Raw genomic sequence first — 17,396 nt, 5'->3', positions numbered from 1 at the left:
GCAGGGAGAAGAAAATCCCAAAAAGTGTGGGTGCGAGAACACAGCCCTGTTTCACGCCACTCAGGATAGGAAAGGGGTCTGATGAGGAGCCACCATGTTGAATTGTGCCTTTCATATTGTCATGGAATGAGGTAATGATACTTAGTAGCTTTGGTGGACATCCAATCTTTTCTAGTAGTCTGAAGAGACCACGTCTGCTGACGAGGTCAAAGGCTTTGGTGAGATCAATGAAAGCAATGTAAAGGGGCATCTGTTGTTCGCGGCATTTCTCCTGTATCTGACGAAGGGAGAACAGCATGTCAACGGTTGATCTCTGCACGAAAGCCACACTGTGCCTCAGGGTAGACGCGCTCGAGATCTTTGACATCATACTCAAGACTTCAACTGTTGTTCTGAACATATTTGCCAACAATAACAGCAGTAACTGCACTCCACATAAAAGTAATTCACTTGAAGGGCTTAGAGATATTTTGTTAATTTGAAACTATGCTATATAAGGTGCTGTCTGGAGGAAAGATGAGAGAACTGTAGTTCTTTTAACTAGAAAAGAGGTTAAAAGGAGATCTCATAGAGGTGTTCAAAATTATGAAAGGTTTTGATCAGGTAAATAGGAAAAACTATTTCCATTGATCAATGAGTTGGTAACAAGAGATGTAAATTTAAGATAATCATCAAAAGAATAGAGAGAGAGGTTAGGATAATTTTAATAGAAACAAAAGATTGCTTGGACATGAAATGCCCTATCAGAAATAACAGTTGATGCAGAACCCATAATAGCTTTTGAAAGGGAAATAGATAAATATTTTAAAAAGGAAAGTTTAAAAGGGTATAGAGCAAAGGACATGTTAATGGAACTAAGTGGATAACTCTTTCAGAGTGCCTGCACAGGCATGATGGTATCCCACTATTAATTTATAAACATAAGTATTCTTAAAAATCTAGTTATCTCTATTTGGAAATTTACAGGAGGTGCAAATGCCACCAAGAATAGAATTTACAGCACAGAAGACCATTCAGACCATCATCCTTATGCCATGTTAGCTTTTCAACTGAAGCTATCTACTTTAATTTCATTTCACTGCACCTGCCCCATATCCTTTTATATACCTCTTTGGCAAATTACATCTAATTCCCTTTTAAGTAATGTTACATTTCTATTTCAGTAGCCACTTACAATAAAGTATTCAATGTTCTAATAATCCCTTCTAGAAAGGAAGGAACACTTTCCTTCTTTCGTCTAGTGGTAACCCTGAGTATTCTTTTCCTGGAATCTCCAACAATTTTTCTCAATTGTTAAAACTAACCGTTTTCTTTTCTGATTCCATAGTTTTAAATGTCTGTTATCTCATGTGCCAGGGATGGAGGATTTTAGTTATAAGGTTAGGTTGGAACAGCTGGGTTTGTTCTCCTTAGAACAAAGGAGATTGAAGGGAGATTTAATAGAGGTGTACAAGATTATGACAGGCTTAGATAAGTTAGATAAGGAAATACTGTTTCCATTAACAAATGATACAAGGACCAGGGGACACACATTGAAAGTTTTGGGCAAACGATGCAGGGGGAATATGAGGAAGCACTTTTTTACGCAGTGGGTGGTAATGACCTGGAACTCGCTGCCCACAAGGGTGTTGGAAGCAGAGACGATTAATGACTTCAAGAGGAAGCTGGATGGCCACCTGAGAGAAATAGACTTGCAGGGGTACGGGGATCAAGCCGTGGAGTGAGACTGACTGCATAGCTCTGTGGAGAGCCGGAATGGACTCGATGGGCCCAATGGCCTTCTTCTGTGCCACATGTGACTCTATCTTAACGTGTTTAACATATTGGAGTAAGTACGATGTATGTTGTGATGCCTACTACAATAACACACCTGAATATTTTAATGCACGCAAGGGATCAAAATATACAAATTCCTAGCCATGCATATAAAAATATTTTAAGATTAATTTATTAGAATTGACCTTATGCTAGCTGTGATAAAAATCTATTCCATTTACATAAGTGGAGACCGATTAACATCAAGATTGATGATAAATTTTGTTAGTCCTTCTGATGTCATTCATACATTAGAAACATTAACTATTGGAGTAAATTTAACCAAGAGGAACTATTTATCTCAAGGCCAGTATTTAATTTATTCTACCATTCTAATTACATTTTAATGAAAGATGTCTGAAAATCTGGCACTGATGATCCCACATCATCCAAAAAGGATAAAATTAATGAAAATAGTATGGATGATAAATGCCACTTTTACCAACTGTGCACATACTTTGTCCTTCTGAATACTAAATATCACTCATAATTGTTAATTGTAATGTGTATATGCTCATTGTTTGATACTTTGTTGAAAGTAAATTTTCGATTGTCTGACATTGAGCAATTTACTTTTGTAACATGTTGATATAATGTTTACATAATCGAATATCCTGTCAGAGATACACATCCTTGCTAATTATAATTTTCTTATGAGTTATAGAAGTATGGTGATCTCATCTAAATGTAATACTTTGAAGTCTGATCATTTTCAGGAGATTTTTTTTGTCATGAGTATATGTTTTTATTAATACAACTGAACTGTGATCTGTGGATCAAATTCTGCTCTCTCACAAGTTAAAGCAATGGCAGTGTGAAGTCAAGGTCTGTTTTTTTTTCAAATAATATTCAGGTTAGGAAATGCCAATTTTGGTTGCAGTAATTAAAACAAATTATAGTATTTCAAAAATAAAAATTTGGTGAGTAGAAGTACTTAATGCTGAACATCAAAATGATCAGATTCTTTCATGAAAACAGCAGCTTTAAGATTAATTTTAGGTACAGTTTTACAGTTGCCTGTAATAATTGAAAATGTACATGGAAATGGATTTATATTTTACAGCAAAACCTTCAAGTCCCTGCATATTTAAATCTGCACTACCCCATAAATACTCATTAAACAAAAATCTCATCAAAATAATGAATTCCTGAAGAAAGGAATGGCACATGAACTTGGTTTAGTTGCAAAGATATATATTTATGGATCAGCTGCATATGTGTCTTGAATATAAAATATCCACTATAGAAGGACTCGTAACAGGCAGTAAATGTGTAACATGGGGTCAAAGTTTCCTCTGTGTATATGTGCATTTTTGATGTAGTTATATAAAATATGATATCATGCTATGCTCACACATACAAATCATAACCATAAAGTAGCATCTAATTTCATTTAACCATTTTGCTTATCTGCATTGATGATGTAGCAAGGTCATTAAATGACACAAAATGTGGTTGGGTGATGGCTTTTGTACTTGCATATGGCTAGTTTTAATGTTATTAGCTGTGGATAAATTCCCTCAGTTACTGGAATAGATGTATTTTATTTACTTCGAAAAGGGCCATCCCAAATGCATTGTGAATCTAGGGCAATGGAGTGGCAACTGAGCTAAAATAAAAATAAATCTAAATTCTGAATGTATAATTTAACTTGTAGGGTCATGTAGCCTTTTTACTGCAGATGATATTAAACAGGGGTTATTAAATCACAAAAGAAGCATTTTCGCACTTGACTGCTCTTTTTTAACAAGACAACGAATCCCATATATTTCACAAATCACTTCGTTATCAGTCAGAAACTATGCATTGCGCAATCTCATTATAACAACATCTGAATTAGAGAGGGCCAGAAAAGGTCATTACACCTTTCTCTGGGAAACCTATACCTAATTGACCAAGACATTTAAATCAAGTTACTTCCCTATTTTTGAAGCCTGTTCAAGTGGTTTGCTGGTGGTTTCGAGATGGATCTGGAGACTTGGACTATGCGAATGATACTGTCATCTTACCCAGCCTTTAACATGAAGAAAGGGTTTAACTGAAATCCTTCCTCATTGGTTCACATGAACCCGAGTTAACCGACCGATGGAGTGGGTGCAGGTGTTTTGGTGATGATTTGATGAGAGTTGAGTTTGTTTCCCCCCCCCATTTCGCAGTGGTGTCACTCCTGGGTGGGTATTAAAGCCCCGCCTATTGCCAGACTCTCCATTTTTGTGCGCATATATCGACACAACGAGTAGCTGAAGACAGGCTTTCTGCGCACACTACAGGGGTCTAAAACACAGCAGCAATGGAATGGAAAGCAATGGAAATCAACCCTGAGGTAAAATCTTTCTTTGGTCGTGTTGGAAGCGGTGTTTTTGATCTTGGCGTGTTTTAATCACCTTGTATCTATTTTTGTTTCAGATGCTGAATAAAGTAAGTGTGCAACGCAGATTTACCCAGCTCCTTTTATCAGCAAATATTTCTTCGGATGGCTCTGATTTAAGTTAAGCTGAACAACCGTACATATATCGAGCTCTATTTAATCTCCCAAAGACTAAGGGTGTGGCCATACGGCAGCCCTCTAGAATTATTGATGCGTCAGTAAGGGCTATATTGGATTTTAAGAAAAATGTTAATCGGTGTATAAGCAATGTAGGTTAATTCAGTGGTTCAATAAATCTTTTTACCTTCTGCATTAGTGTTTGTCCCGTCTGGGCGTGGCATCGAGCTGGAAATTCGTGGATGTTTTGGGTTTAGAAAATGAATCTCTCTCCATGGTGCCGAAGCCAGTGTGTGCTTTAATGTTGCTGTTTCCCCTAAGTCAACAGGTAGGGCGCTATCCATTTAATGGGGAAAGCTCCATCTAAAGTCTTGGGTGCGCTCAGACCTGGTACTGTATGGCTAATTATTGAGCTTGTTAATATTGAATACTAACTCATTGTATCTCCACTCTATTGTCTTTTACTTTAAATGTGTAAATGTTCAAATGTGCTGAATCATGCAATGATTGATATCTTTATTTAAAAACTGGGCTTCCTAGATAATGCAGCCAGCTGCTGTATTGCAGTAACACATGAGCCAGCAAAACTAACTGCTCAGCAGTTGCTCACTTGTTTTCACTTTATCTCTTTTTTTATTCAGTCCCAAACTGAATAATTAGTGAAGTGTCCTTTTTTTAAGTGGAAGCTATAGTCAGTGGGCTATATAGTGGTCCGATGGATGACTTTCTTCAGGTAATTTAATGGACAGTGGTGCTATTTTCATCCTCTTGCTGTAATGGAAGTGATGAAACTTCTGGAATGGCATTAAAATCACTTATCTGAAATGGAATTGGAGATTGCTGAGCAGTAATGTATCCTGAAAGCAATAATGACACTACCATCTTAGTAACTGCATGCTGATTTGTGTATCTCACTTAAGAGGCAGCAAGGGCTTTGTCTTGGTTAGGCCTTTCATTCTTTGGATTGCCAAGTGAATTATGCCTACATCAAACTGGGATTCTGGATGAGTCTTCATACTGAACTTGAAGCAATTTTTACTACTTTTGATTTTCCATATTGGTAAACATTAAATTTCAGCAAAGCTGAATCTCCTGAGTAACAAGCAAACTTTGTTCTATGTCTATAAGTAATTATTGATTTATTCCTGTCACCTTGGTATTGTGGCAATCTTTATTTTTGAAATGGGGGAAGGGTTTAAAAACTCTTCTCAGAATACAGATCTGAGATCTGGGGAAGGGTGTTGCCAGTGATGAAGCTGTGCCTATGACATAAATTGGTACCTTGAGGTGTGGGATGATATCGGTTGAAGGATGGACAGTAATTTAATCACTCTGATCCATGGTTTGTGTGTAGTATTTCTCTTTAGCTAGAAGGTTTGAAGCCTTTAAGTTTTTTTAAAAATTGAAATTCAAACATTCCATTGTAATGCTATGTCTCACTGCCAAGTAAAAATGGAGAAATGACCTGATCAAACCTTGACCTGACTGGAAGGTGGCTTAAAATCTTTGAACATGAACCATCTTCCCTTCCATTCTTAAAATTTTAAGTTTTATAATATAAAGGTACTAATTTGGAATGCCTCCCTTGAGTCGCAAGGCACATAAGTAGTTAATGAGGGTTGTAAATCTCCATGCTGTTTGAGATCCCTAGAAGTCTCTTTAGAGCAGGACTTGCAAATGGGAATCAAATTCTTTTTAAAAAGACTCCTGCATTTTTTTTTTTACAACTGATTCAGTAGACATAAAGATTGTTGATCATTGTAATAGTCATAATGCTGCCTGATATCCTGGATCCTTTGATTCTTGACTGTTCTTGCCTTGAGTGAATGAGCTTGCTACCTGCCATCACAGACTAATTCATATGTAAACTACAGTTTAATTATGGATTCAGTAGAGCCTTCTGAATTGAACTGGATCAGTTTCTATATCCAACATCTCTTGTAGATCTACATCTACAACTGCATTTTCTGGGGCTTTTTTTTCTCCAAGTGTCAAGAATTTGAATTTCTTTCCAAACATCCTAAGATTTTTATCGTTGGAAATTGGATGACCTTGGGGTGGGTAGGTTAATTCATGCAGAAAAAAGAGTGGCAGTTGGGTGGGAGTTAGTAGCTGTGTTAGGGTGAAATCAGTCCTGGTCAGTTATAAATGAATCAAGATAACTAATTGGCAGCACACTTTATACACTGCCAGATTTTCTTTTCCATCGAATGGGATGCCAGTTCACTAAATTTCTATTGGAAATTCAGATCATAAAATTCCTTTATTTAATGGGATTACTGGAATAGTAAATGGATGAGGATTACAGTTGGTATCCTGTAACTAAATAGCATATTACTGGGCTTCTAGCCAACTTTAATGTAAGGCTAGATTGTTCAAGCAAACAAACATAAGCATTTCTTGTGATAAATTGAGCAGTGCCATCTTTAATCTTGGCAGCTGCCTGAACATCAGACACTGACCTTCCAGTTGAAGGTCCTACATTTGCACATAGGCAAGTACTGTGCCACCTAGTGGTTGCATTGTCAGCAAATGCAGCCACTTGATGCCATTCCTCCACCTTCGCAATAACCCTGCACATTCTTCTTTTTCTGATAATGCTAATTCCCTTTTTTGAATGCCTCAATTGAACCTGCCTCAGTGCATCCAGACCCTAACCACTTGCTGCATGAAGGCTTTTTCCTCATGTCACTGTTGCCAATTGTTAAATTTGTGCCTTCATTCTTTATCCTTTTCATGAAAGATTCATTTTTTTTCTTATCTACTCTGGTGGGACCCCTCATGATAGATGTACTCAATCAAATCTGTAAGAAAAACAGTCCAATCTGTCTTCAACTGAAGTTCCTCATTCCCTGGAACCATTCTTGAATCTCTTCTGCACGCCAATGCCTTCACAGCTTTTTTTTAGGTCTAGTTCTGGGCACGAAACTTTAATACTGCAGCTGAGGCCAACCTATTCTTGTACAAGTTCAGTGTAACTTCTTTGCTCTTGTGCTGTCTGTCCCTATTAATAAAGCCCAGGATACTGTATGCTTTATCAACCACTCAACCTGTCCTGCTACCTGCAATGATTTTATGCACATATACACCCAGGTCCCTCTGTTCCTGCACCCCCTTTAGAATTGCACCTCTTATTTTGTATTATCCCCTCCTTCCTACCAAAAATGAATGTTGTATTTCTCCACATTGAACTTCATCTACCATTTGTGTTAGTTCTAAACTATCCTCCATAAGGCAGCACTGCAGCCTCAGCTCCAGGGACCTGGGTTTGATTCTGGGTACTGCCTGTGCAGAGTTTGCAAGTTCTCCGTGACTGGGTTTTCTCCAGGTGCACTGGTTTCCTCCCTCGGCCAGAGACTTGCAGGTGATGGGTAAATTGGCCATTGTAAATTGCCCCTAGTGTAGGTAGGTGGTAGGGAATATGGGATTACTGTAGGGTTTGTATAAATGGGTGGTTGTTGGTTGGCAGACTCAGTGGGCTGAAGGGCCTGTTTCAGTGCTGTATCTGTAAATAAATAATTAACACTTGTTCTAATTTCATATTGGCAAGGTCATTAATATATCAGGAAGAGCAAGGTCCCAACAGTGACCCCTGGAGAACTCCACTACAAATCTTCCTCCAGCCTGAAACATTAACTGCTGTTTCCTGTCACACAGCCGATTTCATATCTAGTTGCTACTGCCCTTCATTCCATGAGCTATAATTTTGCTCGTCTATTGTGCAGCACTGTATCAAATGCCTTTTTGGAAGTCTGTATACACTTCAACCCTCTTGTTGCCTCTTCAAAAAAAACTGTAGCCAGTTAAACATGATTTTCCTTAACAAATCCATGTTTGCTTTTGTTAACCTGCATTTGTTAATGTGATTTTGGGACCAAAACAAATTACTCTTTCTAGAATTTTCCCCACAACTGAAGTTAAACTGACTTGTAGTTGCTGGGCTTATCTTCACACCCTTTTTTTTTAACAAGTGTGTAACATTTGCAGTCCTCTGGCACCACCCCAAGTCTAAAAGACTGGAAAATTATGGCCTGTGCTTCCAATTTCCACATTCTTCCCTTGTAGCCTTGGAGGCATCTCATCTGGCCCAGGGTGTTTTATCAACTTTAAGTATAGACAGCCTATCTCCTCTCTCCAATTTTAAATCCTAGTGTATTAATTACCTCCCATTCACTGGCCTGAGTAGCATTTTTTTTCTTGGTAAAGACTGATGTAAAGTAGTGACTTGTACCTCAGCTGCTAGGAAGATGCTTCCATTTTTAACTTTTTTTTTGAGGGTTTTGTCAAAAGACTGGAAATACCTCGAGATGCTGTACTTAAGTCACAAAGGATACTAGGGATTTTTTTTTTTTAAACAAACACTTACTGGAAGTCACTAAATATCAGGTACCTTGCTGAATATTAGAATTGTTTACAGAGAAGTGACATGTCTAGATTTGATAGTTTCCCTTTTGGATGTTCCATTGATCTGTAAGCCTGATGAGGCAACCCGCTCATCCTGTTCCACCTGAGAAACAAATCTGAACTGTAGAAAATGATGCAGAAGCCTCTTGGGAGCAATGCTGCAATACTTTTTCTTAGTATCTCCTGAACAAACTTCTTAAACAATCCCAGTGACCACTGCATTGTATGGGTACACCCATCTGTGTACCTGATCATCAAACCAAAGATCCATATGAAACAATTCACATTTTTTCAAGAGTTAACAAGTATTTGACTTTTTTGTTTCTGTAAAGTTGAACTCTGCAGAGAAAGCTTTTTCCTTTAAGCAGCATGTTGGTTATTTAACAGGGAATATATACTTTCCTATTTCAACTTCCATTAAGCTTTGCATCTTGAGTTTTATAATTTAAGAAACCTGGTTAACAGATTTTTATTCTAAAAAGTAAAGTATACAATTGGCCAGTGACCCATAAAGTGGAATTGGAGAAGGACTGTTCACTCCCATTCTCTCATAAAACTGCTGTTGTGCATGCATGCCCCTTCCCCAAAACCCTTGGCCCTGTTTCCTGCCGCTAATGTCTTTACCTAGTCTCCTCTTGCTCTAATATAAATAAAAGCAAAATACTGCGGATGCTGGAAATCTGAAACAAAAACAAGAAATGCTGGATTCACTCAGCAGGTCTGGCAGCATCTGTGGAAAGAGAAGCTCTACTTGGTGTCCTTCCCCAGTAGTCTCCAACATTTGACCTTCAGTACAACCAAAACTAAAATTTTCATGGCCTGTAGTCCACATCCATGCAGACAAACTTGACTTGGGTTCCAAACTAGTGGATCTTCTGTACTACATTTTTAGCTTGACTGAACTTGTGGCATACAATGACTTCTCCAACTGCACACAGAAATGGGCTTCTCTTTGCTTGTTCCTGCATTGTCAAAAGCCAACCAAGTTGCTTGCAGTTACTCAAGTGAAATGGTTCAGACACTATTGTGACTGTGGTATGAAGTGCTTTTCTGTAGAAATGAAACTGATTTTAGTGTCGGTTACTTGAGAAATATCTTGGTTGAGCTTCAGCTTCAACACATACAGAAAAGAACTGAACTTTTAAATTGCTTATTCTGAAATTTAAACTCGCTAGGCATTTTTTTTTGGCATTAACCAACTTGTTAAACTCAATGGCCATTCTATTTTGTAAACTGCTTCAATACTGAAGTGTTGTGTAGCTTCTGACTGAGTAGAGAAGCATAATGGAAACCTTGCGTTGTGTCCTAAATCTGTGTTCACAAGCAGTGTGTGTTTGCACTAGTGCAAAACTTCAATCAAAACCAGTTGAATGAAACAATTAGTTTCTCTAGGACAGCCATTCCTGCAGTCTGACTATTCGAGCACTTTTTTTTTTGTTTTCCCAAGTGGCAGCTAGTTTATTAAACATCCAATCTAGTTTGATATGTAGGAGTTCTGTCTTTGTACAAGACTAATCCCAAACTATAGAAATGATTGATTAATGCTGGCTGAAAATGAATATTAAAATTAGCCAAGATAAACCTGTGAAAGGGCTGCTGTTGTCCTTTGATTAGGAGTGAGATGGATCTGTAGTTGCCACTGCAGTTCAACATTGATTACACTCTTTTATAAATCACCAATCTCTAGTTTTTCCCTCCACTAATTAACCAATTGTGTCTAGACTTTAAATCCACATCCAAGTATTGTCCCTGTTTGGACCAGTTTTGTCTCATTGTTTGCTAGCTTATGTTTAGCATGTTTCTTATTGAAGTACAGCTGAGTAATCTTTGCATTCTAGTCTGTTTGGCTCTCAACATTATACACTTGCTGCAACAGGCAAAATTTGGAATTTGCATTGTTGTATTGTAGCATACTCACTGTTGCTCAGGGAGTCAACTTGTGTAGTTATAAGGATATTGGATGGTGTACATATCTCCATATCCACTGTGGGACTTGGGATGGCATCTTCAGATTGTATAGTTAAAGCTATTCCACGCCTAGTGCTTTTCCTTGCTCTCTGCAGGTAGCTGTTCCCTGCAAAGTTGTATTTCAAGTATCGATTTAAAGATGAGTGAAGGAATACCAGATTTCCAATTAGTTGTAGTTTTTTTTTTTGACAGCACAAACCATGTCCTGTCTGTTGGACAAGCATTACTCATTCAAATGGCAAGCTTTTTAAAATTCGGTCTTCAGCCTTTTTCTACAAGACCTCCTGCTTGTAGATACTGATCAAGATATTTGATTTTGGTATCTCTTGTACATTTTGTTTCCCTGTGCCTTTTTAAGATTTTGGCTCAATTTTTTTTGTAATCCCTGACAAATGGGCATTTAAGAGTAGCAAGCTAGGTATTGTAATCACTTAAATGGGCAAGTGGTTCCTGTCCAGTTTTCAACTGGATGAAGCTGTACAGCAATACACCTGTAAATTTCTGTAATTAAAAATGCAAGTGTCTTAAATGGGATATGTATACCATTGAACCTGTTGAATGCTTTTCCTCTCAGGCCATTAATGTAGACTAATTGACAGATAAGTGCTTAATTCTGTCTTCTAAATGTAACATAATACAAAATGCTTTTCCACTCCAACACCTGCTTTCTTCCCCCCCCCCCCCCCCCCCCTCCCCCAAGCATGAATCCCACAGAGAACGTCAAAAGTCGGAACTGAGTGCAAAGGATATTGACCCTCGAATCTACTTCTTGAGGCAGACTATTTCAAATTCCTGTGGAACTGTTGGGCTTATTAACACTGTTGCCAACAATCAAGATAAACTTGACTTTGGTAAGCACATTGGGTAAAATGTTGCTTAGTGGCTTTGGTTATGCAGCAATTTATTTCTAGCTCTTAGAGCACCTTCTGTGTGGGGGTCAAGTGGAAAGTGGCTCTGTAGCCAAAAAAGCCAGTTTTTCTAAAATTCTCAGACATCTTAACTTGAGCTAGGTAACTGTCAGTGTATTCAGTGTGAGACTGATTACATCTCAAATGATGCTGTGGTGAGATTTTAATGGGACATATTAAGTGGATGTCATAAACTGAGGAGTTAATTTAATTTGATAGTGCTACAGCCAATTTGACTCCAATTTGAAAGTTTACATTTTTTGGATTGGATAACTGTTAATCTTGCCCTATATCTTGCAGTGGAAGGCTCTGTTTTGAAGAAGTTTCTGAATGAAACTATAGATATCTCTGCAGAGGAAAGAGCCAAGCAATTGGAACAAAATGAGGTGGGAAGAAACTAATACTTCAGATTAGTTCTCAATGTCCAGTTAACATTTGCAAATTCTCAATTTTACTCACTTGCTTAAAATATTTCTCTACAGGAGATTCGTGCAGCACATGATGCCACTGCAGAGGAGGGAGAGTGTCGGGTAAGGGACATATGAACATGTGGTTAATGGATTACCCAAGTACTGAAATTGTACCTCTGACCTGTGCAAAACTATTTTTGTGCTTGCTTAATCATGTTTACTACCTTAACATAATCAGCCTAACTTCTATTTTGATTGCAATTTGCTTAAGTCAAACTCTCGCTGTCTGTCTATTCTATTTATAAATACTTTTGTCACTTTAACTTTTAACCACATATAAAACATTGTGGAGAAATGGTGTACTCTGTTGCAGTTCTATTAATGTACAAGAGGTCTCTTGTACTTCATACCTGTATTAATTACTCTATGCTAGAATTTTAACAGATTACTTTTTTGCATCTGTGTAGCCTATTGAACTATCCTAAATCATTACTTCATTATAAAATGTCCAGTTTTAACTAAACTGTTTTTACTATTGCATAGTATTGTAGGCAGACTTTATTTTAAAAAAAAATTAATTTACCTTTAACATCATCCAGGATGTGCCAAGGTGCTTCAAGAGCACTATACCAAAAAGTTTCATATTGGGGCAGATGGCCAAAACTTGATCTAAGAGGGAGGTGGGTTCTGAGGGAATTCCACAGCTTCTGGCCTTGGCAGCTAAATCGATGACCACAATGGTGAAAAGCAAGAAGCCAGAATTAGTGCAGGTATCTCTCTCTCCCTGAAGGAAATTAAAGATTGGGAGGGGTGAGGCCATGAAGGATTTGAAAATGGATGAGAATTTAAAAACCAGGCTTTATTCAATTGGAAGCCAATGTGCATGGGGTGATGGGCAAACAACTCTATTTGGATACAGGCACAAGAATTTTGGATGACTCCGTTTAGGAGGTGGGAGTTCAACATGCCATAGTACTTCACAATCTATGAATTTAAATGTGTAGTCATTATTTGTAGGCAAACAGCAATGCAATGCATGACCAGTGAATTGGTTTGTGGTTGAAGGATAAATCAGTTTTGAACACCTGTTCTGATAAATGGAGATGGACCTCCTATTTAACTGAAGTAATGCCTTGGTTTCACAGCCCCTCTGACAAGGCAGTTCTCCATTTCTTGAAGTGATAGCAATGTACTAAAAGTCTCTGCTTTGTGTACTAAAACCATTCTGCTTGTTCTGACCTGTTGGACTGCTTTCCTGGTCTTCATTCTTATTACTTTGTGCATTTGTAACCAAGCAGGATCATTTCTTTAATGAAAAATCATACTTCATGATTCCAGTAAGAACAGCATACACTATACTAACTTTGCCTTTGATCTCTATTCCATGCATACCATTAAAATTACAGTATCAAAGATAAATTGCCATTAGAACCAGCAAGATGCACTTTGTCCTCCATCTCTATCTGTTCCCTTGCATTGCTTTCAAGTTTTTCCCATAATTTTATTACCATAAACAAGTAATCTAACATTTCTGACTTTCCATATTCAACTTTTTATAATCTAAGGTCCACTTACCAAGTATCCATACTTGGCAGAAAGCCATTGTAACTTGTCTGCAGATCAACACATGCAAGTACTCCAAATTGCAAACCCTCATTCCCATGCAAATGAATATTGAGGTATCAAATCTGCCCATTCAAGTTCTTGCATGAGGGTGTGATGGGCTTCAAGTAAACTTCATGCAGCCATACATTCATTGAAAAGTCCTAATAGAAATCCAATCCTGTATCTGTCTTCAGAAGGTTTGGGTCTAAAACATTGATTCCCTGGCCACCAATTTATCTAACTTGATATACTTAAAGATAGAAGTTGAAGTTGCCATGAATCAGTCAACCTTAAATTGACCAAATTTGAAGTGAACAGCTGCCTGTTTTCAAAGACCATGTTCAACAGTAGTAATTTTTGAACTTCATGTAGCTCCAGTTTCTTCCTGCTCCCTTGTGCACAGTACTGTTTATCTGGCACTAGTTGACTGAAGTCCAGGTTATTGGTTAAGCCCTGCTCCTGAGCTTGAGCTCACCTTTTTTTTGATTGTGGGAGCTTGTGAGCAAATTGGCTATTGCATTTTCTATACCAACAGTAGCTGTAGTGCTTTGGGGCATCTTGTCATTTTAAAGGCATTATATAAATGCAGGTCTGTCTGAGGTCCTGTCTGCTTCAGTGCATGGATTTCAATGGCACTACATTAAACACAATTTAATTGGTCACTCATTTTTACTACTGGTGGGATCTGGCTTTGGCCTCCTTGTCTAAAGACATGGTTAAGTGCCTGGAGGTGATCAGTGGTTTGTGAAGCAGCACCTGGAGTGGCTATAAAGGACAATTCTAGAGTGACTCTCTTCCACAGGTGCTGCAGATAAAATTGGTTGTCAGGGCTGTTACAGTTGGCTCTTGCACTTTTTTTTTCCTGCCAACAGCTAAGTCTCTTTGACATGCCACACTTTAGTCCCACATTTTTATGGCTGTCTGCCAGCTCAGTTGATCATTGGCAACTGACTCTCATGACTTGTGGTCAATGTCACAGGACTTCATGTTGCATTTGCAGACATCTTTAAAGCTGAGACATGGATGGCTGGTGGGTCTGATAAGTGAGCTCGCTGTACAATGTGTCCTTGGGGATCCTGCCATCTTCCATGCAGCCCACAGCCAAGCCATCTATATGTACAAACAATATCTCTCCCAAGTGCACTTGAGTAATTGGTTAAGCCTTTGGATGTCCTGTAGATGACATGGTGCTATATTGGGGGGGATGGGGAGAAACTCTCTGCTTTAAACTACACAACCTACCTGCTGGCTGATTTAGCTTTCTGGGGAAAGCCTAGCCTCACAACTACATAAGCTCAAATTTTAGTTGCTGGATGAGATAATTTTAACTACATTGGTTGAAGTGAACTTGTGATCTCTAGAAAGCAATTTTCTATCTCAAAATGGAAGTAACTCCCAATGTTTCTACATCTGATTTTATAGGTGCAAGGAGATGGTACAAACTTCCATTTTATCACCTTTGTTGGTGTAGATGGGCACCTCTATGAACTAGGTAATACAACTTTGACTGCAAGATTTGACATTTTGAGACTACTTCATTATGACTGGCACTTTGCAAAGTTGCAACAAATGCATTTTTGTCATTAGATGTACTTTATTTCTAGCAAGATGGGCTTGAGTCCCTGTAAGTTGTGCACAAGGTCCTTCAGAAGCACTCATTTCATGCACGAATTGATGTTTGGCTATGAAACTGTTCAGTTTTTTTACTATAGTAAATGTAACTGTCAGTTAGAATTTACATCATACTATGGGGGAGTGAGTTGAGTTAAGTTTGCAATAGTTTTTTTGTGAACTTTTCCTCCTGGTGTAGCAAATTAAACTTCTAAATTTTCAAATGCAAGATAACAGGTAGTGCTGAACATAATGGAGAGCCTATATGTATCTTTCCTATTTTTGTACAGAACATAAATTCTATTCAGTCATTAGTTCAAATCATGTTTTAGGCTGCTTGGCATACTTTCTGTAGCTGAGCAGCAGAGTGCATCTTTCAGCCTATGTATCTTGCACAAAGATACATTTTAATACCTAGAGATTTTCTTTTTTTTAAAGATGGAAGAATGCCATTCCCTATTGACCAAGGAGAAACATCAAATGATGGACTATTACAGGTTTGGTTTCAAGCATTTAATTCACCTAACTGCATGTTCTTAACTAAAACATTTAATTCACAGTATAATGACCAATTCACCTGTATTGAGGGATGTAAGTTAGATTAAATCCTTTAAGGAGTTATGATGTTGCTTCCACTTGAATATGGACTAATGTCAAATCTTTACATAAGTAGGTACTTTTTGGGAGGAATTTTTTAATGCAACTAATAAAGGGTTAAAGGATCTGTTATTGACTGCATTTTTAGCACACAAGTTAGCAGATTGTATATCATTTACAGGAATCGGCAAAGATATGCAGACAGTTCATGGAACGTGATCAAGGAGAAGTTCGCTTCACTGCTGTGGCCCTCTGCAAAGCTGCTTGAATGTGGCAAAAACCAAATGCCAAGTGCACACAGTACTACAGCTTTAATGTGCTGTTGAATGCTTTGCTTAGTTACTTTTTTTCTGTATCAGGGCACTTGAGCACTGTCTTTGCACTTGCTGTATGGATGTTAACAAATGGCATTTCTGCACTAAACTTGTGACATCTTGTGATGGATAATAGACCAGTATTTGCTCTAGAATTAAAAATTACTATCTAAATTTGTTTCAGAAGTGTCCATCTTGTGTTAATAACTGACCAGATCACAAATCTTAAGCATTATACTTTTTTGCTTAGAGCATTTGAGGCTGGCTGCAGGGATTTGTAGAATCTACACTCTACCTACATCTTTACAGCTGTCCCTGTAGCATGTTGGCTGTAATCTGAAATAAAAGTACTGGTGAAGCAATGCTCATTTGATAATGAATGAACAATAGTAACTTATTTGCTCACAAGTATGTTCTTTTTGCACAAGCACCTGTATTAGTAGAATGAAGATTTTTCTAAAATGGACCAGAAATGAAGTGCATCCCTACTTGTGGTGAATGATCCAGTACTGGCTTCACAAAATATACTGTCTGACTTAGTCTTTTTGGCAGTTTCTTTCTAAGTGAGAAATCATTAAACTGATAGTGTAGAAGGAGGCTCTATCCTGGCTCTTTCAAAGAGTGGCTCACATTATCTGACTAAGGAATTACCTATTCTCTTTTGCAAAGTTATATACTTTTTAAGGGCATTTAGGTATTCCTGATAATAAACTTACTGTGCAAAAGGGAAAAAAAATCATCTAGTTTGTTTTTACTTTTGTCTAAAACCTTTTATGATTAAGTCTGCTCCCAAACAAAAACAAACCCAGCTTCTCCAATCTGTAGATGCAACTGAAATCTTTCTAGTCAATCACTGGACCCTTCTAATGTGTTTGATTATAATAAGCCAGCTGGGCTAGAACCAAATATTTAAGGTTTTTTGATTTTTCTGGATACACATACTTTTTTCAGCCTTATCCTGCTCTCTTCCTACATAACCCCCTTTTTAAAAAAAAAAGTTAAAATAGTAACTTGTAGCACCTCTATCTATTTCACTGTCAGCTTGGTCTTGCTGGGATTTTATAAAATATAAACATCTCTTAACCTGCTTGTGTATCACCAACAAATTTTGAAGAGTGGGTGTGCAATTGCATGTAAATCCCCTTTCAACCAAATTTGTTTGGTTTAAAAGATTTGTAAATGAGTAGAGAATTCAAGCTGAGCGATACTGATGATCATTAGACTTTGTGGCACATTGCACACTGATCTACAGAGCCACTTGCACAGGGTGACCCCCAAA

The 17,396-nt window shown here is 37.8% G+C and overlaps 1 protein-coding gene across 1 annotated transcript; it reads left to right on the top strand.

Moving 5' to 3' along the window:
- Positions 1-4,027: 4,027 nt before the first annotated feature.
- Positions 4,028-16,833, top strand: uchl1 (ubiquitin carboxyl-terminal esterase L1 (ubiquitin thiolesterase)). The gene is made up of 9 exons (XM_068060128.1): positions 4,028-4,138; positions 4,222-4,233; positions 4,500-4,628; positions 11,373-11,523; positions 11,881-11,966; positions 12,063-12,110; positions 15,018-15,087; positions 15,645-15,703; positions 15,985-16,833. The coding sequence occupies exons 1-9, from the start codon at positions 4,106-4,108 to the stop codon at positions 16,069-16,071; spliced, it is 675 nt and encodes a 224-aa protein (XP_067916229.1). The 5' UTR covers positions 4,028-4,105; the 3' UTR covers positions 16,072-16,833.
- Positions 16,834-17,396: the final 563 nt, after the last annotated feature.

The sequence above is a fragment of the Heterodontus francisci genome, chromosome 1 (assembly GCF_036365525.1).
Source record: "Heterodontus francisci isolate sHetFra1 chromosome 1, sHetFra1.hap1, whole genome shotgun sequence".
NCBI classification, from domain to species: Eukaryota; Metazoa; Chordata; class Chondrichthyes; order Heterodontiformes; family Heterodontidae; genus Heterodontus; species Heterodontus francisci.
The sequence above is the reverse complement of the archived record's forward strand: the minus strand, read 5'-3'. Positions and strand labels throughout refer to the sequence as shown.